Source organism: Falco biarmicus, chromosome 3, assembly GCF_023638135.1.
Source record: "Falco biarmicus isolate bFalBia1 chromosome 3, bFalBia1.pri, whole genome shotgun sequence".
NCBI lineage: Eukaryota > Metazoa > Chordata > Aves > Falconiformes > Falconidae > Falco > Falco biarmicus.
Window position 1 is genome coordinate 44,733,635 of NC_079290.1, and position 27,701 is coordinate 44,761,335.

General features: G+C 38.9%; 1 protein-coding gene across 2 annotated transcripts in view; it reads right to left on the reverse strand.

Annotated features, from left to right (window-relative positions):
- The window catches only part of NKAIN3 (sodium/potassium transporting ATPase interacting 3), a 367,375-nt gene that overhangs the window by 82,185 nt on the left and 257,489 nt on the right, over positions 1 to 27,701 (reverse strand). For both annotated transcript variants that reach the window (XM_056333573.1, XM_056333571.1), the window contains exon 4: positions 7,925 to 8,122. In XM_056333573.1, the coding sequence (XP_056189548.1) occupies positions 7,925 to 8,122 (198 nt within the window). The remainder of the gene's footprint in view (positions 1 to 7,924; positions 8,123 to 27,701) is intronic.

Genomic DNA, 27,701 nt, shown 5'->3' on the forward strand with positions numbered 1-27,701 from the left:
AAAAGTTGCAAGCAAAATTTCAAGAAAAGATGTAATACCTTCAGGACAACTATATTTTACCATTCCCATGGACCTTAACACTAAATTACCTCATGTTTTTCTGTCACATGCTGATGTTGACTGGCTTTCTTAATCAATCACATGTCACTCAAGGAAATGGAAAGAGAGCACTGGTGTCAGCACCTACAGGGATTTTCTTTGGAGAACAACATACATGATAGTCCCCCTAGCATCCTTTTCTGTCCAATTATAAAAATAACAGGGCCATAACTAATGGGAAAAAAGGGGCTGCTGCAGTGCCCTGGAGGAACCACATTATATATTGATATCATTAGCTCTTCTGTTACATTTAAATGAATATGAACCAAACTACAGCTCTGGCTGCCTGAAGGGAGGGGCAAAAGCTGCTTTGCAACCTCTTTCAGAGCAACTCTTGTAGATTTTCAAATGGCATAGAGAAGGCAATATTAACACTGGGGATAGAAGAAGAGCCATCCAATTAACCCAAAAAGGATTCAAGCTTGTGGCTCAGTCGTAAAAGCTTGGTCAATGAACTGAAATTCATTAAAGCCACTCCACCACTGCCCCTGATCTTGGTCTCTCTATAGCTCAATAGCTACAATGTTTCCCTTGATTAATTATTTACATGAGACTCATAACCTCCACTTTAATGTCTGTTGTGCTAAATATGGTTTTAATTAGATTCTATTTTTCTCTATTGAAAAAAGTATTTGTCTACCAAATGTCATAATTCATTTTCATATTAAATGATCAAAATTTGGCAGATTCTTTGAAGACAGCAAGACAGAAATAATTCACAAAGTGAGGAAATTGCATGGGGTCAGTATGAGGCACTGACTGGTGACAGATATTTGGAAATGTAATCAGATCACATTGTTTACCATTTCCCTATGGAAGTGATGGTGTATGTTCTGGGGAGAAGAACACACATTTAGGTCGCTAAAGAACTGTGAGAAAAAAGTAAGAGGAATTAATTCCTCAAAAACAAGAGGAAGCAATGTTCTTTATGACAAGCATGACTGTATTATGATGAATCATCACAATAATAATGAAAATTCAAAATATTTGAAATCATTCTACCTAGTTAATTAAAACAGGAGAATCTGCAAATGCAAGGATGACAACTCCAAGCACATTAACAATTACATTTTTAGAAGTGTTCAGCATCAATTTACATCAATAATTATGATTTTTTTTGGACAGGTAAGTACTATTTTTACAGAAAATGTGGTAAGAACTAGAAATATCATTAAGGTGGGGGTTTTTGGCATATCATAACTCATAAAGCTCAAGAAGGGGAAGTGCAAAATCCTGCAATTGCATGCACTGAAATACGCTAAGGGCTACCCAGTTGGAAAGCAGCTCGGCAGAAAAAGACTTGGGGGTCGTGGTGAACATCAGGTTGAACGTGAGTCAGCAATGTGCCCTTGCCTCAAAGGCGATGAATGGTGTACTGGACTGCATCAGGCAAAGTATTGCCAGCAGATCAAGGGAGGTGATCCTTCCCCTTTCAGCACTGGTGAGGCCACACCTTGAGCACTGGGTCCAGTTCTGGGCTCTCCAGTACAAGAAGTACGTGGGCATACTGGACAGAGTCCAAAGAAAAGCCACCAAGGCGATGAAGGGCCTGGAGCACCTCTCTCCTATGAGGAAACGCTGAGAGAGATGGGACTGTCTAGCCTAGAAAAGAGAAGGCTCAGGGGGATCTTAATTAACATCTATATAAACACCTGAAGCTAGTTGCAAACAGGACAGAGCCAGGCTCTTGTCAGTGGTTCCCAGTGACAGGAGCAGAAGCAATGGGCCCAAACTGAAACACGTGTTTCCTCTGAACATCAGAAAACATGTTTTCACTGTGACAGTTATCAAGCCCTGGCAAAGGTTATCCGGGGGGTTGTGGAGTCTCCCTCTTGGAGATATTCAAAAGCTGTTTAGATACAGTCCTGGGCAACCTGCTCTAGGTGGCCCTGCTCGACTGGGGGGTTGGACCACATGACCTCCATAGATTCCTTCCAACCTCAACTATTCAGCATGATTCTGTAACACAGAGTGCAATTTTTCTACCAGTGGTAGACGTGTCACGGAACATCCCGACACTGTATTACAAGCTGCTTTAGAATTCTGTCGCCTCTTGGAGGAAAGCACACAACATCTATAAATTCAGGAATCGAAAGGTGCACTGGGAAGACATCTTCTCAGGGCACATACTTTAGCAGATATGTTTTATATGCTCTTCTTGTCTAACCCAAATCCTGGAAGACAGTGACATGACACAAACATGTGGTTTTGTCATCTCTTGCATGCAGAATCATGGTTAGATATACCCAGCTATGAAGCCCTTCTCTAACCACTATACAGTGATGCAAGCTGCCTCAGCACTGTCACGCTGCTATATCCATACTGGAAGCATTCCTGTACCAGAGCGAACACATGCTCCAGACCAAGGCAACCAATACTGAATGAAGATCAACTTCTTTATCTTCAAACTCTTTAATGGTTTTGGCCCCAATGGTCTCTACGGCACCAGAGAAAGAATTTCAGACTAAACCAAGCTCAGCAGCTACTATTGATAACATCTTCACCATAAGACAAACCTTTCTTGACAGTCAGAATGAGGCCAAATATAAATTAAATTAATTACCACAATAAACGAGGAACATCTCAATCCTTGTAGATTTGTACCCAAAGTTCTGTTTTCTGTCTTCACATCAAGAGGGCACACGTCCAAGAGTGAAAGAACACTCAGAAACAGCACAGAAACTCAATCCTTATCCAGACAAAGTCTCAGCTCCATGTCCCATTTTTCAGCTGGGGAGAAGATGGTAGAACTATGGACACAAGACAGGTGTATGTTGCTTAATGCAAGGTTGGAGGTGTTCACACATTCCCTCATTAGGATGGTAGAAGAGCTTAATAGGACAGAATGTTCCTGAATGGAAATTCAACACCATCTCAATAAATGTCATAAATGTCACTGTAATCACCAGATGTCACATGAAAACATACCTTTCTCTACCATGTCAAAAAGGTAGGGGATAAATTTCTCTGGCAGAGATTTAAAAAATAAAATGTTCTTTACACCCCTGTGGGTAAAGAGACCATCCCTGCCAGTTCCTGCCTCAGTCCACTCTGAGGAACGAATTGCAGCTAAACGTTTGCCCTCAATGGCTGCATCAATAGGAGGGAATTCCTGCAGACCTGGGAGCATTCCTGGCACGGGCATGCCATCACCCATGCCATTGCATATGTTGCATATGCATCAGGTTGGCCTGCTCTAGCCACCGCTCTCCCCACACAGTTCCCAGGCACAGTTTTGGTCAGGAGAACAATCCCAGGGATTATTCCTGCTGGGTGGCTTGAACGCACCAGCCTGTTTTGGAGGCTGAGACAATCAGTAGAGATGTGAGTTGTTCTGAGCCAGCTGGCCACAGGACGCAGCTGCCTTGGCACTTTTAATTTATGTATATAGATGCAGTCTCTCTTGCAGGAGAATCGTTTGGACTCAAAGTGACCACACTATCCAACTCCCAATTTGGCTGCCAGGAGTGCTTTTTCTTACACTTGTGATATTACAACCTCATTGTGTTCTGTAGAAAGTAATATACTTTTCTATGTTTTGTGCTTGGTAGTGTTACTGATAAGCCGTTCCACGCTGATTAGTCCCCAGCTTTACCTTAGGCAGGTATGCTCACTGCTTATCACTCTGCTATGGAAAATATTCAATACTCTTAACCTCCCTACATCATGCCTGGCTTTATAGGGTAGCGAAAATGTGGTGACTCTCCAGTAAAAGTGTTTTTTTTTGTGAGTGATCCTCATCTGTAGGTCCAACAGTCACCTAGGGGTTACAATAATTGACACTTATGAGAGACAACAGACAGACCTTTATTAAGCAGTGCTTTTCTTCAAAATACCTGCATTTAGTCAGCATCAACATGCCAAACAGCATAAATGTTTTGCATGTTTTTACGTTTAGGTTTTTTCCTTTCTTTCCCCCCACTCTTCCTTCAGAGGTCTAGATTTTAGTTACGGCTCTTCTGCACATTGCTAAGAATGGGTGGAAAGTTAACCTCACCTTATGCAATGCAGTGTTGTGAGAAGCAGTCTAGCTGTGTCAGCCTATCGCTCTGCCAAAATTAATTTGTTTTGCTATTTCAGCACTGATGAAGTTACACAGCTGCTAATTCCAGAGCTACCTCAGTGAGCCCTAGCTTGGGGGGGGTCTCTGCCTCACAATGTAGCTGTTGGACAAGCTTATTGTGACATTAGGCTCAGGGTCTGATAAAAAAAATCTCTGCAACCACTTGGAGAACTTTTTAAAACTCAGGCAATTGAAGCCAGTGTTACCTGGCATCTAATACTCCCAGTGTGAATTCTCTATTTTCAAATAACAGAAAAGGCTCTATGAAGGGCCCTTCTCACGGTTGCTAAGCTGTCACCATTTTGACTGTAATATTAATTTGTTCTCCAAAAATTCGGTAAAGATGATCTGCCTTGCATTTTAAAATTAAAGGTGTTGTATGGAAGGATTTATTCATCAAAATAATATATACGGTGCCATACACATCAAATAAATGTAGATTTAAAATGCACAATTTAAATTTAAGTCTTCCTCACTGTTAATTGCATCCCATTCTCTCACATTTCTCTTGATTTTTCCCCAATCTAAAGAAATTTTAACACCTTCAACTCCCAATCACTTCAATAGCTACCCAGAATCAGGATGAGATATGAAGTTGCTGTTCCACCCATAAAATATACTTTTTTTTTTTTTTAGAAACAACTATAAAGCAAATACAATAAGAGCCTTAGTGTGTTAGAATTAAATAAATGATTGTCGAGCTTATTCCCTGAAGCAGGGTCTAATGTAGTCACAGCAGCAGCAGCATTCTGTGCATATAAAAAATTTTATACCAGTTAAAAAAAAAGATTTCAATAAAAAGTCGCCTTTCAAAAACAGCAAATGGCTGCTAGTGAGTTATGTATCGCGACAGGTATCCAATATTTACCCCTGGAGGGATTTCTTTTTATGGAGACTCTAACTCCCTACCAAATGGAAGTGCTCACCTTCCCAGTTGTGTGGACAAGGGTTAGCATGATAAAATGATTTGTTATGCCAATAAAGTTTTTGTTACACTGTAAAACGGTTTGTTACGCTACTACTGCTACATAAAAATGTTATGAAAATTAAGTAGGTTGTAACATCCAAAAAGGAATAGGCTACTTTTAGGACTAGCTACTAGGACAAGAAAAAAAGAAGGCTCTTCTGATCTACAATTCTTCAGTACTGTAAAAAAGACAACCTACACGACCTTTTAAATAACAACTGAAATTGGTACCCCAATTAGGAAAGCAGTTATGCATCCAAAATGAATGGGAACTTCCTCAGGTCAACGGTACTCAGAAAATGAGAGGGAACTGCAACAATTTGATAATCTGGGCAGTAACTTCTCTCCTGTGTGACAGTAAATTAAACAATCCTAAATTACAAATCAGAATGGAAACTGAAGTGCAAGCTCACGATATGCTAACCATAAAGCACCACAGATGGAATAGCAAGATAGTAAGACCGAAGGAAAACCTTACTTTCCATATGGGATTTTAATTTTAACATTGCATATATCAGATCAAAGCAGATCTGAAACTGGCAACTGTTTAATTCACAGTCAAGCCTTACAAGTTCCTGGCACACTTTGAACTTGCAATGAATTGTATCCAGTATTTATTTACGATTGTTCCAGGCAATCAGTCACTCCGTAAGAAGGGGAAGGCCTGTCACATCTTACACTTTATAATTGTTACATAATTTTTATACTTTTCCTTTTTCGTATTTCTTTGAGCTTGTATGTATTACATGTTTTTATTTTATTATTCTAATATTTGTGTTCCTGTCATTTGGTTAATTTTGACCAGAATATACTGTACTGATAAGTGCAGAAGGAAAAAGTTCTGATTTTAACAACCGGCTGTATTTTCATGGAACTCTAAGTTTGTTTCCGATCACAAAAATTCTAGAAGAATTTCTAACATGATATATTTTTTTCTTATAGAAGTAAGGAAGCATTGGAAATATTTATGGTTTTCTCCTTTTAAACCAACCACACTTCAGTTTTCCCTTGTACAGGCTCGCTGAAGCAGAATGACCAGAACTGCTTTGCGAGGGGAATTTGCTGCAAATGAAGAGCTCATGGGAGAAGCAACCTGCTTGGAGTATCAGGCCCCCACCAGAGTAAGGATGGTGCATCCAAATTAAGCTCTGCCAATGCAGTGGGCAAAATTCTTCTGCAAGGCTTTCACAGAAGTTTTATAGTGTATGTTGACATACACAGGACTGGGCCTCAAGTACTTTTGGCTTCACTGGAAACAATCCTGACTCAAAGTCTTTGCTACCTGACTGAAGGACAGGAGAAGGCTTGTGTAGGTCCTTGTGATGGCGTTTGTTCCTGCAAAGCTGACGGGCTAGGAGCAGACACATGGATCGTGTATGTGCATGTGATGTCGCCGGTGCACTGACCAAGTGCGGTAATTCAGACCTGCGTTGCCGAGTGCGAGTTCATTAATCATTGATGTAAGATACAAGTTCATCAAATTTTGATTAAAAGCAGTGGCAAGGAGAAAGCTCTCAGCATCTTACATCAGGCATTTAGTAATGCCAACAAATTATCTGGAACTTTTAGACTGCTTTGTTCTAGAGAGCTGGACAGGATGATAGGTGTAACTACACACACTGTTCTTTTTTTCTTTCAAAAGAAAAATGTCCTTAACTTGAAAAAATATAAACATTAAAATTTGAAAATAATTATTAACTAATGAGTGAGACTTATCCTACAGATCCCTTGTACTTTGCTCGTGGCAGTATTTACCGGTCAGTCAGTAAATCGGCACTGAATAGACTGGGAATATCCAGCCTTTCTGGTTGCTCAGACCAGGTAGCTCATCTGGCCAGTAGGCATGGACTGCAGACTGCATGTCTTCTCCCACTGTCTGACGAGCACTGGTGGCCATAGTTAGGACCATGATCCACAAGCACTTATGTTCTCAGAATAGATCTGGACATAGGCAATGTATCAGACCTACGTGCAGCCAGTTGGGTTAGGCTGGTTGCGAGGTAGTACACACAGCTGTCTAGAGAAAGAACTACCACTTCTAGGAGATCACATGCAGCTCGCACTAAACAACCTTTTAATCGCAAGCAGAAGCAGCCATCAGATTGAGGAAAGTCTGTGGCCAAGACTGGGCTGTTGCTCCCAAAGCAAGTCATCCAGCCCCCATGCTTCCCTGTGCCGCAGACTTTTTATAATGACTTCCTGTATTTGCAGTTTTTGACTGGTACTGCAACTACAAAATGTGGATCATGGAGGTGGAGTATTCTGATAATGCAGAGTTCCAGGAAAGAACAAATAACATGGTTGAATGTAAATGACTACTTTAATTACTGATAGTTCTCTAACCTTTTTCAAGTGTTACAGCCATATCTCACTTTGGGAAGAAACTTAGCTATGTATCATGTAAAATACATTTACATACAGGGCTGAATAAATACCACCATTGATTGTGAACTTCAGAAGGGTTTACGCAAATTAATTTTTGACAAGTCTGCTCTCCTTTGCTGTACATGTCTCAATGAATGAGAGCCAAGAACTTGAGTTAATTTTCATCTGTCCCAGCAAAGACCAGGGTGGGGACTATGCCTCTACAGAGCATTACGAGATGTAAGGAAAGAAAAGAGCAGTGCACATTTTCATAATGCGAATGTAATTCTCTAATTCAAAATACAGTTTAAAATCTGTGCTGTCATCCATCAACTACAACATCCTCCTTTCAGGACAGAGACACCCCACAGCAGCAGGCTGCATGCGAAAGGATTGCCAGAACCTGAGTACAAAAACAAACGGCAACTTACGGAGAGGAGTATTTGGATAGCGCTGTGAATGACCTCTAGGTACTGGAAATCAATTATGCAGCCCGTCACGGAGACGTAGGAGTAATCCTCCAGGATGCCAGGGGCAGAAGGACGCACCACCCTTCGTATGCAGCCAGGCCCGTGCTCCCGCCACCAAGAGCGGTGCATTGAGATGTTAAAAGTCATGAGATCAGTTTCCTAGGAGAGAGGGAGGGGAAAATGTATGAAAACCTCTAACTTTATGTTATTTAAGGTAAAGCAAGGAAAATAATAGATGCTTTCAATTATTATAAGGAAAATGAAAGAAATAACTTGCCTTTCTCCTTACCCCAGTAATTTTAACATGAAAGTAGGCCATTAAAGCGGAGAAAGGAAATTGCAAACATTTATCGTTTACTTTGTAACTCCACATAGGAGCTTCTATCTGGCAGAACTGCTGTACCAGGTACTGTACAAAACACCGCGCATAGCCTGTGTCTCCTTGGACTTACAGCCTGAAAAGCAATTTAGTTGTTCCTTGATTAGAATGTCTCTTAAGAATTAATTTTTTTAACAGGCAGCAGGAGACATTTTTACCCCATGGTACTGTAGACAATCTAAACCAAACTTCCACCATATTTATTTAAAACATTAACTATACATTATAGCTATTATTTAAGTGGGGCCACAGCCAGGCAGACTGCTCCAACTGCCAGAGATTCAAATGAAAACTTGTCTCCAGCCAAGCACCCTGCTCTCTTTTCTCCCCTGTGCCCCCGAACCCAGATTACAATCTTCTCAGTTTAGTGAAGAAATCTGCTTCTGTGAACTGATCTGGGTTTAAAATAAAAGCAATAACCTCTCTTCACTCTAGTCTTCTTCAGCCTCAACCACAGCTTGTCCCATCAGGTCTTAAGTCTCACCCTCACAGGTACCGGCCGCATTGTAACCCACACTGTATGTACAATGTCTGGGCATTCTCATAAACACCATCCCACTTCCACTTGGAGCAGTGAAAGTGGCGAACATGCTAATGTACTAAAAATTTTCTAACAGTTTACCTATGAGGTACAAAGAGGAAGATTCCTCTGATTTAACAATAGATTTAGGTCTTTATGTCATGCTTGAGTAAAATACACTGAAGTTGAATTGATGCCATTGAAATGCAAAATAACCTCTCCTTACTGGAGATAAATGAGAGTTATGTTGATACTTTAAATAATTAATTCAGATTTATGTTTCCATGTTTCCTATTCTCAGCTTCAAGGTAGCTGCAAAAAATGTGTGCAAGACTATCAGCTGGATGCTCACAAAACACCTGTGTTTCCATGCATGCCAGTTTGTGAAGACTGCCAAGACACTGGTTCGCCCTTTGCATCCCACTCCAGAAATCTGTCCTGTCAGTTTGTCTGTGGCTTTCACCCCGAATTAAAGGACATTCCATGCAGATTGCAGTTGTAGACAACTCTCATTGTCTTTCTCTGTTAACTGCCTTTATTCTGGCCACACCTGAAAATTAACAGGTGAATTAAAACCTGTCAGTCTCTCTTGCAGCTAGTTAGCAGCAAGAAATCTGCCTTTGTGATCTGCTGGTCTCCATAACTTTTACTCTTAAAATGCAGACTTGCTGGAACATTATTTACAGTTGATGATACATTTGCCTTTTAACTTTGCATGTTTCCTTGCTACTGGTTTAGAAAGTTTTCAGCTGCAATATGAAAATGACTTGTGAAATCAGAAGCTGACAGATAATTCAGTTTAATGAAAATACAATTATAAATATATGGTCATGGGAAACAGCCAAGGCTTTTTCTGTACAACAATGCTAGAGATTGCACAGTGTTATCAAGTGGTTTTAACAATTGCCAACTGTAAGAAACGCCATTTGTCAAGCAGCACACATATACCCACTCTCATCTACTCCAGTAACTCTTTGTGCAGTAGGAATATGGACTTGCCATGTGGGTCAGTGTTGTATCAAATATTGCAAGGTAATGCTTTGTTATCACAACTGTAGGAATAAAATGTGATGTCTGTGGGGCTGGTGTCACAGCTTTCTTTGCTCTCCATGTTTTTCTTCTCTATTTTTTTTCTTTAAGTTTTAATTATTATGCCCTGTTTCAGTCTTTGTGCTTGACTAGTTCATAGCCAATAACACAGGAAAATGGTACATTTGCATAGGAAAACAGCTTGATAAATGTTGGCAACACATCTAAAATGTAAGAATTTGGCACGTCGTCAGTACAAACAGCCTCCTAAATAAAATCTTTCCTTTCTGGAATACTGATATGTTTGGTTCTTTGGGGGGATTAAGAAAATTGCTTGACTTGATGGTCATGTTTAGAGATGCCTAATTAGATGGTCATGTTCATATTTCAAGTCTGCTGGTGATGCAGTGAGAGAAGAAAACAGCAACAGTGTAGTTAAAATTCTTTGACTAAAAACAAAAGAGATGCCATCACAGCACTTGCTGCCTTTTTTTTTTTTTTATAAATCATTATTCAGAAATTATGGATAAAGGCTGTGAGAAGAGCTTTTCATAATTACTTTTCACTGTGTGTATTATGTTCTGAGTCCTCAAAGCAGGTAAAAGCGGATAATGATGGCCCAACAAAGATCAGTTTCAGAAATGCAAATAAAACCACCTGGTGCATTAGCTTGACCTCTAAAATACCACTTCACAAAATGGCAGCCATAAGCTGTTTGAGCTGATAAATGTTAAGCTGCCAATCAATAAAAGAAATCCTGACAAAAATCAATCCTCTATTTTTTTATTTTTTTTTTCCCCAGTGGCTAAAGTACACTCTTGTCTATCTTCTTGGAGATTCTTAATCCACCAAGTGAGTCAAATGCGCCAGGCACTAAAGAATTAACCTGTATTTTATCATCATTTACAGAAATATAGAAAATCCAAAGAATCTTTGCCTGAGTGTACAGCTTTTAAACATCAATGAACTTCTGAGAATGTTTCAGTGTTTGTGAACTCGGCACTTGGAAACCCTGTGCATAATGGAAAAGCTGCTGCCCAAGCAGTTTGTTCTTAGTTGTATGTTTATTAAAGTTAAGAATTCTTCCAGAATGCACAAGCAGATGCTTGAAGTTTTTCAACAGATCATGTATTATTTTCCAAAGCCACAAGCAATCATTATACAAATGTGTATAAAATTAATATTCAGCAGGTGATGTAATGTAAACTGCATATTTTTATAAAAAATGCTGCTGCTTCATAGCAAGAGACTCAACTTCAGGCTCTTTACTGGAGCCATCAAGTAATCTCTTTAACGAATCCAGTGGGGATTCATTTAACAATTGAAATTTCCATCACGGATGGAAAACTGCTCTTTTGAGCTTCAGACTCATGACATATATCTTGGCTTTAACTCTGTACATCAGTGGATAAACTATACTTCCTCAGCTGGTAACCTATCAGACAGATGCCATAAATGAAGAGGGGGCAGGACACAGATAAAAGGACTTCCTGGAAAATCATGTGAGATTTAGGAAAGTGAGATGGGAAGGGAAATCCTATGCCCTACTCCTCCCTTTTTCAGACAACACTAAAGCAATACTTCAGTTTGTGGTAAGCAGTTTGCTCCCGAGTGTATGATCAGCCCAATAATCACACTTCTTACTGATGCAGAGTCCCACTTAACTGTCTACAGCTTTTTAAGCTTTTAAACTATGTATAGGATTTGTGTTGGCTCTCAGCTCAAGGATTAATTTTGATCATTATGGGAAATCATTCCATAATGTACCATGGCAGGTACTTTCTTTTAGGTGAGATGTAATCCCTTTAAGTCTCAGTAATACTAAGTGCTTGGAGATAATGTTTAATTTCATTATATCTGCTTAAATTCTACATTTGGTTTCAAGTGGACATTTTCTATTGGGCAGGGCTTTGATCAACCTGGTCTAGTCAAAGATGTCCCTGACCACAGCAGGATGGTTGTTCTAGATGATCTTCAAAGGTCCCTTCTGACCCAAACCAGTCCGTCATTTTATGATTCTATTTTTAGGTGGTGAATTTAGATAAATTTTAACAGATAATAGCATAACACAGTTTATTTAAAAACTGAAGTGCAATAAGGATGATGTTCCTTTCATTTGTTTGTGTACACTTTATGTGCACTGCCTAACGACAACAGGAAAAAATTAATGCGAAATTAAGACTAACTAAAATCACCAGATGTAAAGAAAGAAAAGACGCTAAAACTCCAGGAAAAAACCAACACACCAAGATTGCCTTGTATAACAAACAAATATGCTGTGACATGACAACTATGCACTGTAGAAATATTTTTTTCACTCTATGTTTCTGCTTTATGACATGCTATTTTATATTTCTTTCATTCTTTGTTAGTACTGAAAAATGCACTCTTAAGAAAACTATAAAAAGGACATGATTCTGTTAAGTGGGAATGAGGAGAAGCACTTTTTCGTCCACAAGACAGCAGTCAACATGAAATTTCTCAGAAAGGTGCAAGAGCACAAAGGCCTGGCAAAGCATAATGTTAGAGATCTTGACTTTATGGCTGCTTTTGTAGTACCTAGCCCTTTATAACACTTTTATTGATACATACTATACTTTTTATTATAAATAAACATTAATTAGGCTGACACAATAAATATTCCCATCCCATTTCCTAAGAGTAACAAGGATGCTATAGTTCTGACTTGCTACCCAGTTACTTTTATCACCAGTGAGGAGAAAAGATTTTCAAACACCTTGTCAACAGGTAATAAAAAATAATACGCATAATGCTAGGAAAAAACCCGTACATTTTCTTGTAATTCCCTATGCCCAATTAAACTGGTAGTTAAGATGCAATGGTGTTGGCATGGACAAGGGACACACACATTCCTTAGTATTTCATTTCAGTGAGACATTAATCCTCATTAGATACAAATGATGCATTTAAGCGTTAATGAAACCTGCTTTAATTGTAGAAGTACTCTGAAGCATGAGCATCAGCTGTTAGGCAAAGACCTCCATTGGCAGCATAACCTTAGTTTTCTACCCTGAAACCACAGGTTCTGATCCCGGCTTGCTCCACATGTGAGCAGTTACGCTCCATCTCCTCTCACTACCACTGAACAAACGGGCTTTGAAGGCCACGACAGATAATACTGAAGAAGTCCACTGGCAAATAGGGAAACTTGTGTGACTGGCTCCCATACTGTATTGTTTGGGATGATTGTTTTTGAATATTGATTACTGACTCTTTTTTTTTTTTTCTTTTTTTTTTTTCTGTTTGTCTTTAAACACTTAACTCAGTGTTACACAGATGGCTTTTACCTGCCCCATGAGCTAGAGACTGGAGACAGCCTACTTAATAATTGTGACGTCCTCCCAGGATGGAACAACGACCCATGCTGCTTCCAGGCAAACTCTCTAGGTTGAGGTGGCTGCTCAAAATATAACATAGTCAATATCGCATCCTCATCCCGAGCACGCTGGTGAAGAGATGACATGAAGAGCGTTCTTAAAATGAAGCTTATGTGTTGAGTTTATTGGGACTATTTAGCTGTCCGAACTGGCTGATAAACTGGACTTAGCAAATCCGTCTCATTGTTGTAGCAAACCCAATGCACACTAAACCAGAGGAACCATGTGATACATCTAAATTAATTACCACTTAAAGAGAAAATTCACAGTATCAAGATCTTCAGGCATAGACCATGAGGTCACCCTAGCATCACTGGCTGAGAGTGGTTAAGAGAGATAAAGAGGCAAAGTCACTTTTGGGTGGTGGGGCTAGAGATGTTCATGTTCCCACTCACTGAGACTGGAGGCTCACAGGCTGAGCAAATCCTGTAGCCATGACAGTGGACCATGACTAAAGGAAAAGATTTCCATATCATGCATAACTGCTGTTAGAAAGTTACACTGGTTTAACCTAATTTTTTCCCAGTCAATCCACACTAAATTTGTTAACCATTTGGTTACAGGACACCCCTCATCCTACCCACCCCACCGCAAAAAAAACCCCCACAACCAACCAGGTAGTCTTAGTTAGGCAGTACTGTCTTCTCCTTTTTTTAACTGCTTTTACTCTCTGGGCTATAGAGAGTGTTGTCAGATTTTATTTTATTTTTTAAAAGTGATAAAAGAACTTTCGGAAATTTGTTTGAAAACCAGGCAGATGATCTACCCTAAATGATAAAAATAGATTCTTTGCGTTCTTTAATTTGCCACATGCTCAGGGATCCATTTCCTGCCTTGCAAAACAGGCAATTTAAAAATTATTCTATTTACTGAACTTATTACTAAAGTGATTTTTTTTTAGAAAGCCAGAAGGCAAGAAGTCAACAAGAGAAGCCCACTGCTGTCTTCTTCATGTAGTAATAATATCAGTCACAAAACAAGTCAGAAGAACCAGCAAGGGGCTGTTTTCTGAACCATGTCGCCCTGAAACATGAGCTCTGATCTCTGGCAATATTCATGCCCAAATACCAGCTCCATGGCTTATGCTTTTTCCTTGGTCTCCCTCCCTTTTGTGGCAGTCTCTCTGTCCAAGAAACAGCCCAGAGAGGTTACACAGTATGGCAGAAATACGCTCCAAGCCCAAAGGAAAAAATGGCTTGAGAAAGGGTGATTGAATCAATATGAACCTTAGTCATCACTTACCATAGGAAGTTCAGCATGAGCACAGAAGTTCAACATGCGCACAAAGACTGTACAGAAAAGCTGTTGTGCTCCAGTGGAGTCCTTGACGAGATTAAGTCTAGCACTTAGTTTGAAAATTGCTCTCACCAGTTCCCTCTTATGATGCAGAGGTATGAGACAACACAGGTTTTGTCTTCAAGTTTTGAAGACTGGGAACGGGGTAAGGGTTTCTGTGAAATCAAGAGTTTATTCAGATTGGTGTGTCCCATACTCAAGACATACGTGATTTTGACTGAAAAGATGCATCAAGACAAGACTGAACAGTGAAGAACTAGACACATCATCGGCAGCTCATATATAGCCACAAGCAGAAATGCTGTAGGAAAACATCTCAGGGCAGAGAGTCAGGAAAGGTAAAAGAAAGCTTGAAGAAGTTTGGCTATAAAAAAAAAAAAAAAAAAAGCGGAAAAGTTCTAATTATGTAAAAGAAAGCTTGAAGAAGTTTTGCTATAAAAAAAAAAAAGTGGAAAAGTTCTAATTATGGGCCATAAAAAAAACTATGTCCCAAAGATTCATGGAACTATGAACATTTTGAAAGAGGAGTTTATAATGTAAACCAATTTGGGTCTCACCAAGAACATTTTAACCTATCATGTTTACTTTAATTTTTTGCTGTTGTTTTAGAACAAAATTGCTGAGATCCCTGTGGAGTTATACACACATTTGAAATACCACAAAATTAAAATTCACCACCAACATACCTTCCCTCAAAGATAAACTGCCTCAAACAGCTACAGAAAGCTCTTCCCACACTATTTTGTAGTATTTTATTTATTGATAGCAAAAGCAGAAAGGATCAGACTCATGTGCCTGAGTTCCTCACCACCGTATACAGCCTCTAAGCATTCCACAAATGAGAAAGTACGTATCTGTCGAGAAGACTCTTGCAGCGCTGATGGGGACTGGATTTCTGCACTTAAAATGGAAAGGTGTGGCCTGGCTTGATCGTGCTAAAACTATTCATTCTTCTTGTAGTTCTCCATCTTTTGTACCATGGACACCCTAACGTAACAAACCCTGTGAAACCGACTCTTCCTTGGGGGTTTTGTTCTACTGTTACTAGGAAATCATGCAAATAGGAGACACTGCGCCAAAAGCCCACATAATCCAGTATGAGGAACAGATGCAACGTAGCCTCTAGCCAAAACAGGATTCAACTTTGTTATTGTCGAAATAACTGTATTTTGTATACAGTGGTTGTGAACAAAGTATGGGGGTAAAGGTGTGATTAATAAAATGTTGCAATAATAGTACAGTTAATTTTATTAATTTCCTTCATTTCTGGTGGGTTCTGTGCTCTGTCTCTTTGTCCAAGTATAAGAATACCGTAACATCTCTTGTTATACAAGAAGAGAAATGCTACGCTGGAGATAAATGCATCAAAGAGTGGGTCCTAAATTTAAGGGTCTGTACTAGACTCTAATGACATTAAAAAGCACTATAAAAAGACTTGAAAACTCACTTGAATGTTAGAATTTCTGACAAGAAAAATAACTCCCTCTCTTGAGAATAACCAGAATGTTCCTACCTGCATCCAGGAACACTTTTAAAGATTAATAGGCCAGTTTAAGCAACTGCTGTTACGCTCTCTGCTTTGCTTGCTCGAAGCAATGCAATTGCTCACAATATTGCCAACTCTTGTTGTTTTACGGCAAGCCTGGTTACATTCAGCATTTTTTGTTAAAGCGTCCATTCCCAGGGACATGAGATTACAATAAGAAGTTTGTCTTGTTACAAGAAAATGAGCTGAAGAGTAAAAGATTCAAAACCCATGAGCTCTACTGCTAGGCACTTCCAGTCTGTGCTATAACTTGCATTACTTGCTGCTTTTCTTAAAGCTGTGCTCCTGGAATCTAGATGGGAAGATCAACCATTCAGATCACGGCTATCCAGAGCACCATGTGCCATAGTATCCCATCTCAGATGATCATGGATCCACCAGGGTATAAGAAAGGACCAGTTGTTTTTTAACTGCTTGATCAAAGTGAATGACCCACGTGCACCCCAAAAATCTCAAAAGACAGTCATAGTGAATACCCAATTTTATTGATATTTAAATCGAACTGAATGATTTCATGGAACTTCTCTAACTTAGGAGATTCTAATTCTTATTTTAGAGTGTGTACAAAGGGCAACCAGAAAGATGTGCTAATTCACTGCATCTTTTGAGTGAACTCCTATACAGTTCATTGAATAGAACTATCTGCCACTAACAAGTTGCCAAGAAGTGAGTATCTGCACTGCTGAAGCCCTTGTGAAAACTCAGAATACAAAATGTGACAAGATGCAATAAGCAGCAGAAGTATATTGAACTGCTAGGGGTCTCCTTTCTTACTGCTTTAATTTCAATGAGGCACAAGATGCTCCTAGAAACACATACTTCCTCATGACGCTTTTGTTTCTACATTTCTTGTCAGTGATATCAGGTAACATATTTTTGCCAGACCCTCAAGTTTTGTCATGCTGTTTGCCGGTGACCTTGGCTTTAGCAGAGTAATCCTTTAATCGCAGGCCTCACATGCATTCTGCCAGAACAATGACAGTCTCCAAAATTAATCTGATACACATTTTAAAAAAAGCAAAGACAGTCTCTACAGAAACTTTAAGGTCAGAGGATGAAATTTGGAGTCCTCCCTTACCTAGCAGAAGTGAAGCACTGATGACTATGGAAAAGAGAATCTGCTGTTGCAAAACTCAGTTATATGATCTATTTAATTATTCATTTCAGATTGACTGTAGGCATCAGTCCACATTTTAGGTTCCTTAAAACATTTTCTGTATTTATGTAAATATATAAATATATGTATACTATGTATTTTTATGTATATAAAACATGCATATATTTATATATTTACATAAATACAAACCCTAAGTATATGTATAATTATATTTACCTGTACAAGCTAATGACTCCACAGCGCTTTCCTGAGAACAGCTGTCAGCCGTGGCCAAAGAAGGCAGCTTTAATAATCTCCTTCAGCAATGCACGATACCCTGGCCTTAATCAGATTAATTTCATTTGCAGCTTAATCCACCTCCAAACCTCGATAACTGTCACAGACATTCACATAAAAGGAAGTTTTGATTTGTCCTCTGCAGTAATTTTCAGATTTTCAGAACACTCCTCCAGGAACAAGGACTCATTTTTTCTGACATATTCTCTATAGCAAGTATACACTCATCATAATCAAACTTCTCAAGTTCTTTTGATGAGATTAATCAGAAGGATCTAATGGTGTCCAGTAACCTTTGGATAATTTCATGTAAAAGAAATCACCGAGATGCTAAGTCTACTTATATATTTTTTTTCATTCTGAAGAAATTTCTCACAGAAGTTCCTTTAATCAATGTCGTTGAATATGTTCCCCAGAAATGTATTTTTAATTCAAGAGGGAACTATAAAAGGCTCTGTTAAGAACTTCCAAGTCTAGGTGGATTACTTAATGGTCCTGTTAACAGTTGTTCTATAAATCTGGTCACTTCGAGAGATGAATAAAGCCACAGAGAAGCCTAATGATCCGCTCACTCTTTAACATCACAGACTGTCTGTAATCTTTCATCATGCAATTTTAACATATCCTGCTCTAATAAATAAGAACAAAATTAGACCACTGCAAAGATAAAAAAGCATACTGAGATTTGAAAAGATACTTTTCATTTAACTGTCAAATTTGAAATAACATTAACAGACAAAGGGAAGAACAAGAATCGATTTTAGATAGGCTGGTAGGGTTGTGAATGACAGCAGGATACAACTGTAAAAGGACAAGTAATATTAACTTCAGTTTACCTACACACTGAATTAAAAATCAAGACTAATACATAAAGAGTTTCCTCCAATGTAATAGAAAAAGAATTTTCAGTTTGCTTGAGGGAAAAAAAATATAATCAAAACTTTTGTCAATATGAGGTCTTTTTCTGCAAGCTGCCAAATATCCACTAAATCCAATACACTCTGGAGATCATTAACCTTTACAATAAATATCAGTAATTACTAATATAACTAGCATTTTTACTTTGTAAAGCTGCTTTTACAAGCAGTGATACGAGGATGTCAGTGTGACTCCACAAGGCAGATGAAAGCCTACAAAGCTACAGAGTGAATTCCACAAGCATGCACGCACATGCTTGATTTCAACAAGCACCCCACCGATGTTAGGGATCTACATATATCTGCTGGATTAGGGCTAGCAAGAAAGGGAATAAGAAAGATATGAGAGTAAAAAGGATGAGAAAGTTAAGAACACATGACTATATTCTTACTAGCCTAATTGTATACATCTTGGATAGAATACAGAATTTCTTTTCGGTATAGTATGTTCTATACAGAGTTGTGTAGTGCACTGATGCATAGAAAAAGGTTTTCTTGAACTAATACATGGCATATTTTGCTGTAAAATTCTAGTTAAGTCCATGAAAACAGTCCATAGGTTACTGTAGTGGATGTTAATATTAGTCTCAGGAGCAACTGCTGCTGTTTTAAGAATAATTTTAATCTCCCTTTCAGTCTCTGGGAGAGGGGAAGGAGCACGAAGAGAGCAGAAGATGTTTACATTTACCTTATTCCTTGCTTGTAGCCAGCTAACGTCTGTGTACTAAATAGCAAAGATATAGACAAATTCAGCACTAAGTATGTCTGGGGGGAGACAGTAGATAGGATAAAGCAGAGAAATTTTGAGATGTGGAGATATTAAGTAGGATGGGAGAAAGTTTCCTGCCTCTTATCGTTCCCTGGTCCTCGCAGACTACCCCACTGCTGTTCTTTCAGTAATTGCCTCTTCTCAGAGCCAGAGACTGAACAATAGTTCTGCTTCTTAAAGCACTGCTGAGGGCTGGCTCCGTGAGAGAGGACAGGTCCTCTTTCATTGCTTGCTGGCTGGGCACAGGCTGCACGTCTGTGGGCATCAAAGCAGCACCAGCTTTGGTGACAGCAGCTGGGGAAGAACAGAAATCAGCCCTGCCCGGGAAAGCCGCCTCAGCATGGCGTATTTGGATGTTGTCTAACAGGGCTAGGGACCAGGAACGATGATGGGAAAAACCTCACCAGATGCTACCCCCTCTTGGTACTTCTAGGTAACTCACACCTTCACATCTATAGCACTGCAAGTCTTAACGCCTACACGTTCATGGATTTGGTTTGAAATCTAAGTTGCATAGTCATGATACAGCCGAGCAGCCATTGATAGCACAGACCCTCAGGAACTTCAGACAGCTTCAAATTAGATCCCTTCCAACCCACCTCTGGGACAGCGAAGCACACACTGCTAAAACAGAAGGATCTGAGATGACAGGATAACTACAGATGGAGAGCTACAGAGGCATGTTGACATGCATAAACAGCAAATGGATGTTCACTGCCACCCACCGAACTTTCCTTTCTGGAATCAAAATAGATTTTGCCAATTTGATATTTTCCTTTTTTTTAAAATACAGTTACTCATGCAAACACATGGAGGGCATTAAGTTGTTCACATACTGTAATCAGGTATGTCTTTGCACAGCATGCAGAACATTGTGGGGAGGGAATATTTAGTTTTGCAAGTTAGAAAACAAGGCAAACAACTGCAGACATCTGACCTCGACGATCCTTTTAAAAAATCAAGTTGTTATATACGAATTTTTCTATTGCCAACAGGAAAAGCGAATATTACACAGCAAAGACTTATGGCCTGAACATGGAAAAATGAAATAGCTTAATGGAAAAAGAGACAAGCCAAACAAAACACCCTGAATGTTCACATTCATTTTCATTTTACATGCATTGGGAAGGAAGTAATTTTTCAGCTGAAAACAGACTTCCAAAGCAGAAGTGCTAAAAACAACTAATAAAAAGACCATATGTCTCAAGGTTTATCTCTGAACAAAGAATATTGCCTAATTAGAAACTCATGAAAAGGAGAATTTTGAAGGAGAGACCTGATCTAATTTCACAGCTTTAAACGTAATCTAGAATTTGTTACTGTATAATTTTGCTACTGGGCCGTTTCTTATAGAAATATTATGATTATTTCACATGAATTTTGAAGTTGTTACTCAAATGAGTCTGAATTTGAAACAAAAAATTAAATGTTTCAGATTTCACCTTTAAAATGCCCCTTCTCAAGATTTCACTGAACTCTCTGAACTACTGAATCTGAAGTTAGTGATCTGGTTAGAGTTTCTCTGTGAAAAAACTTGTCAATAAAAGCTATTTGGTTTTCAAAATATTCAAAAAACTTTACAATTAACTTGTTATACTTTATTAAATTCAGTTTCTACTTGGGAGCAAAAAAATTAGAATCTTTAATTATTTGTACCGGTATATTTCAGAAAGCACGAGTCTTGTAAAATGCTAACTTTACTGCACTGTATTTTAGTAAGGTAAAATCTGTGGGCTGCAGTTCATATCTGTAAGTCCACAGCTGCTGTTCACTTTCCAGAAAATTCTCCCTGTTGGATTTATTGTGGGCTGCTGAGTGCTGGAAGCCACAAAAGAAGATATTTGTGCAAAAGAAATCCTAATCTTATAATCAACCAAACTGCTCAGCTTTCTTTTCAGAAACGGCACAGTGGACTGGATGTGCTGTTGGTGTAGCTTGAAATCTGACAGTGGAACAGGCTGCGCAGAGAAGTTGAGGATGCTCCATTATTGGAAGTGTTAAAGGTTGCGTTGGATGAGGCTTTGAGCAACCTGGTCTACTGGAAGGTGTCCCTACCGATGGCAGGGGGGTTGGAACTAGGTGATCTTTAAGGTCCCTTCCAACCCAAATCATTCCAAGACTCTGTGATCTTCAAAGGTCCCTTTCAATCCAAACCACCATGTGATTCTATGCTTCTATTAAATAATTCCACTGATTTAGGTACAAGAAACACAGTTTATGTAAGTGTATATGGCAGGGCTACCTCTCTTGCTTATGTTTATAGCAGAATGAGCAACTGCTGAAGTCACTGTGAATCAGTAATATCTTCTAAGGCCATCGTTAAATTCCTAAATCAAAAGTGAGATCATTCAAATTAATTACCTTAAAATGTAGATGACTACTTTTAATTCAACTGTAAAAAATATGTGGAAGTCATAAACAGATGATGGAATTAACATATTTACACATGTTAAGCAATTTTAAGTAGTGGTTTGCAGAAAGGAAGCAACTAAACTGCAAAGTTCTGTCATGACTGATACCCTCTTACATCCTAATACGAGCTTTATTGGAATGTACTTCCACAGTGGAGTATACTCAGGTGATACTACACAATGAGAGGAATAAAATATCGGTACAAATGAGGGCAATGCCTTATGCCAGCATTACAATTCGTGGAGGCATAACTCTCTTTTTCTTCCTATATTAGTACACTGATGCTTTAAAATTCACTTTCCTATGATTTGGGGAAAATATCTATGTTTTTCAAAAGCTGTCTTAGTCTGATTTGTCAGTTGGAGTCAATAATGCTGTGATAGAATAATGTTATTGTGATTGCCTTAACAAGGTTATACAGATGGACTTGTCAGCAAAAGGATGTTTCAATAGCTATGATTAGCTTAACTGATTGCTTTTGTGGAAGGTGCACATTCTTAGAAGTGGGGAGACCACCTACACTATATAATTTACACTTAATTCAAGTACAATCCCTCCCACAACTTTTTAAATTTTAAGGTTTGTATCTCAGAAAGGCCAAGAAGGAGTGACTAATAATAAAAAAAGACAGCTTCCTACAGAACACCTAATTTCTAAGAAAGCAAACAATTTGTTTTCCCTGAAATAAAAATCATAAAGCCTGACAAACTTTATACATGCATTATGTCTGTAGAACAAATTCTTTGGAGTTCTCTTACTAAACGAAAAAAGACAAAACGGCCCTATACAAAGGAGGTTTGCTCCTGCTCATTCTAAATGCTGGCACACACGATTCTTCGGATAACCTTTAATCTCTAAGAATTTCACTCATGTAGACTGTGCTAACTCATGAATGAAAAGAAAAATATAATCCAAATCATGACAAAACAAAAAATTTCAATTAACATAGCGTGAGTAAATCACACAGAAGTAAATCATGCAGATTGCCACAGCCAAAAACTGGTCACAGAGTGGTACTATTTCAGCTAAATTGATATAATTAAATTGGCATGACTTCCACTGCCATAGAAACAATTATAATGTTATAACGGCAGTTTAACAGTCTTTCTTATTGTGCTACAGTATGGAGAATAAACCATAATGGAATGAGAAAGCTTTGTAATATAAAGCATAATAATGACCACTGTGGTGACTATACCATTTCAATAATTTAATTAAAACTAAAATTTCACCCCTAACTCTTGTAGTGCTACTGCTGTTTAGCCCAAGCCTTTACTCCCTGTAAACTGTAAAATGGCCTATCAAGGAGTAAATTACCCTGCAAGTGTCATATAAAAAGCCCTAACAAAATTACAATTGGCCATTCACTGCAGTCCACTAAAGAGGTTTTTTGCATACAGTCCTTACAGTCACCTTTAAGGAAATGAGAAAGTTCAATCTGTACCTCACAGCTTCACCAATATACATGGATAAAGTATTGCTTTGGGTGGTAATCTACTAAATTCTGAAAGTGATGTATCAAGTTTCTGGAAATCCTAAACAAATGACGGCAGCTTATGTGCAGAGCAACACAACATCAAACATACGTTGTGCAGACTGTCCAGCTTGCTGTGTCTCTCAGGTCAGCTAAGCATCTGCAGCACATTCCTTGTGAGGAATGTGGGACCTATCAGTCTTGAATGGCCAATACTCACAGGTGTGTAATAAATCAGGTAAGCTTTTTAGGCTGATCCTATCCAGTTTTTGTTTGGTTTCATAAAGAAAGCAAGCTCATAGCAACTCAGTACGTACACGTATCTGTCTCCCAAACCCCTTGGGGCATTTTAACACATTTGCAAATGAGGAAAGGTCTCATCTATATTAACTTTCCTAAATATTTCATTAAAATAAGAAACAAGGAAGAGGGGAAGGACCCTAGGGAAAGTTTGCCTTTTTCTGATATCCGAGAAACCATAAGGGAGATTGATGCCAAAGCACAAATTTAAAATGAGGCATCATTACTTCTACTGCTCATACAACTACCTATATTGCATATTTACTAGAATTTCAACAATGTTATGATTAAATGTCAAGCAATGAATTTACTACCTTTTTGGGAGAATGGCCATCAGAAATGGTGAATTGTTTTCAATGTAGCATTATCTATTATGTACCCATTAAAAGGAAAAAGAAAGAAAGAAAAAAAGCTTGCCCCACTGGAAGCAAGAAGTACAGACTGACCTTTTCCTGCCTGCTGCATTCAGGCAGGATATCCAGGGGTGCTGGACTTACACGAAAATACTGTTAAGAGCAAGCTAAGTTGAAACGAAACAGTTTGCATGAGGCAAGAGGTTTAAAATCCTGGAAATGGCTACTGGTTGACCAAAGACCAAGAAAGGAAATCCGCCCCGCTGGCCAGCCTGAGTTGTTGCAATGAGAACAAGCAGCAAAAAAGCATTTTGTCATTGAGTTTTATGGGTAGAGAGGAATGTTTAAAGACTGGGTTGAGGAAGGCTCCCAAAAAGATTGAAAGAAGGTGTCCTGAAAAGAGAAAAGGGAGCTTTTCGAGAAAATGGGTCTCAGCTCTTTAGCACCTATTCCCAGCCAAGGGGGATTGGTAGTTCCTATCCCCTTGATATCTAAAGACATGTGGAAAAAGCAACAAGATTCCAACTTAGGTTTTGGGAGGAAACATGTTTAAATAAAAGAGGAAAGTCTGTTAATAAACAACCAGATACAAACTGGTGATCTGAGGAAGATGGAATGGGAAACCAGGAAATTCACTCCAAAACCTGTAAACGGTGGTTGCTATGCTAAAGACTATATAGCTTAAATTTAAGATGAGAAAGTAAAAAATTTCACAGTAGGAGAAAAAAAAAAGAAGTTGGACACCGGGGTGGTATAAGACAAAGTCATAAAAAAATCTGAAAAATACTCCACCACATTTCTGGTCTGTCATGACCAGAAGGTACTGATGAGTGAAAAAAGTGAAAGCATACAAGGAAATGAATGTGCTTAGAACCGATCTTATATAACTTACACTGTTGTATGTAGCAGCAAACACAATTCTTTCCCCAGTATGAAGCAGGGAAGTAATCAGAAGACAGTTCCAGTACAACTTAGAAGCATTTTGTAGTACTCACTTTCAGTATAATTTCTTTTGATATCTCACCATTACTTCTACTTAAAGCCACATGTATTATCCTAAAGAAACCATTTGGGTCTTGTGTGTCTTTATAGTTTTTTGGATTTATATCTTGTTCTAGCTGTTACTTCAGCAGATATGAATAACTTATTTGTTACTGCTCTGTTTTCATATATCCATCTTGCATACTTTGATCTGTACAGAAAATAGCTGCAAAAGTTACATTAATCACATCTGGTGAAATGCTGGTCTACTGAAACCAACATATGTTTCTCTGCTGATTCCACTGCAGCTAAAGTTTCACTCCAGCTGCATTACTTCTGCTTCTGTTTCCACCCAAATTACCACATCCTATACTGAAATTCATCCTTGTCTTCCAGTGCCTACTCATCCCCAATTTGGCGACCATGCTGGACTGCTATTCCTATCACAGTCTTTGGTCCTTGAAATTTTGCCACAGACTAGGTGTTTTTTCTGTGCATTTTTAATGTCTAAAGAAGTAAACAAGAATAAATGAAAACAACTATTATCTACTAGAACTCACAATATTTTAAAAATGTTCTTCTCTAAATAAATCAGATAATTTATCTTCTACCATGGTAAAATATGTAAACAAAATATGTAGTCATGGGAACTACTGCTCCAGAACATAACATGAGGCTGTGGCACTATGGAACAGCACCTCCTTTTATAATGTATGCACTGTGGAAAACTTGGCTCTTTTTAAAAGTTACAAAGAGATGCAAGCCCTTCCATATTACATAAACAACAAAGGAAAAGAAAACATAATTCAAAGACTATGCTACAGATGGGGAAAAAGTTTGTCTCTCTGGCATATTGCCTTTCTTTCCCCCCCAGCTTAGATTCTCTGCTAGAGAAAACAGGCAATAAAATGCATTGATGCACCCACACTGAAATGAATACTAAGAAGAATTGTTTTGGGGGTGCTGGTTGAAAGTTGGATGAACGTGAGCCAGCAGTGTGCCCAGGTGGCCAGGAAGGCCAACAGCCCCCTGGCTTGTGTCAGAAACCGTGTGGCCAGCAGGACCAGGGCAGTGACCGTCCCCCTGCACTGGGCACTGGTGAGGCCGCCCCTCGAATGCCGTGTTCAGGTTTGGGCCCCTCACTGCAGGAGGGACATTGAGGGGCTGGAGCGTGTCCAGAGACGGGCAGCGAAGCTGGTGGAGGGGCTGGAGCACAAGGCTTATGAGGAGCGGCCGAGGGAACTGGGGGTGTTTAGCCTGGAGAAAAGGGGGCTCAGGGGGGACTTTAGTACTCTCTACAACTACCTTAAAGGAGGCTGTAGCAAGGTGGAGGCCATTCTCTTCTCCCAAGTAACAACCAATAGGACAAGAGGAAACAGTCTCAAGTTGTGCCAGAGGAGGTTTAGATTGGACGTGAGGAAAACTTTCTTCACTGAAAGAGTTATCAAGCACTGGAACAGGCTTCCCAGAGAAGTGGTTGTGTCACCATCTCTGGAGGTATCTAAAAGACTTGTAGATGTGGCACTTAAGGACATGGTTTAGTGGTGGACTTGGCAGTGCTAGTTTAATGCTTGGACTTGATGATCTCAAATGTCTTTTCCAACCTAAATGATTCTATGATTCTAAAAATGTTTAATTGGCTAAAAAATTAGGCCTTGAGGATGTTGTAGTCAGGGAAGAACAAAAATCCAGCATTGGATTTTAGCTCAGAAGAGCCAACAGTAAGAGAATAAGAAACACCAACAGTTGCAAACACTGACAGCATCACTTGGGTAATTAGAGTTTCTGCAGCAGCAACACTCTAGGCATTAATGCCATTGTCATTTATAGCCATGGAGTAATTACTAAAAGTTTAAAAATCTCCTGTTACTGAGATTTACTGTTATACATTACACTTACAGACAAATAACTACTGCCATCATATTTTACAGCATTATCTATTGCCATGAATAATTCCACATGTCTGACTGGAAAGATACAGAGTGATGCTTACATTATCTTGTTAATATTTAATCCCTGTCGTGTTCAGACAAGTCTGTTTTTCTATTTCTTTGCTTTCAGATTATTAGGGTGGATTTAGAGAAGTATTTGTACAGGTAAAAATAGTTGAAATTATAAAATTGCAAATATCACAAATATTTCTCTTATTTCAGTATTTGATTCTGTAAACGGTGTAAAATACCAAAGCTGCAATCATACTTCATTCAGAATGTTGATTAGTTAATCCAAGGTCATTGCAGCCCTGCTTATTATGAAATGCTTAGGTTCAGTTTTTACATGCATGCTGGCTGTCTAAGAAAGGGGGAAAGCAGCTATAAATAGACATTACACTTTTGCCAAATCTTTGTGTCAGGCTAACTCAGAGCAATCTTTTTGTAACTTCCTATTCCACCAGCTAAAATTCCTCTTAATGGATTCTCCTGTACATAGTGCACTTCTCAAGCATTTTTTTAAAATCTCTCAGTGTTGTGAGCAAGTGAGGTAGGTTCATGACACAGGAGTCTCTAACCTTAAAGGAAATCTTCAACCACTTATTTAAAGCAGAATTATTTGAACTTTTTAAAAAGATCTTTCCAAAGAAGTACAACGAAGAGTGGCAGCTCTCCCACCCTCCGTTTGTCCTTCCAGTTCTTCAGAAATATCTAGAAGTGGCAACTGACAGACACAGTCTGTATCAACAGGAACATCAGTAGGACGTTTTCACAAGGAGAATGCTGGAGGCAGTGTAGTTGTTAACATCTTCATCCTCAGTTTAGGCATGATATTTTCCTGAAGTACAAGATAACGTAAAACAAATTAGCAGGACCAGCCAGGCAGGGAGTTATCATCGGTACCAGCAGCAATCACACAATTACTCCTACTGCATCATTTCTGAGATGTCACAGGAAAAGCTTAAACTTTCAGTTTTCCAGGATGTGGTTAGTTTGCCCATGGTCAAATAGTGCAATAGCAGCGAAAGACCTCTTTTATT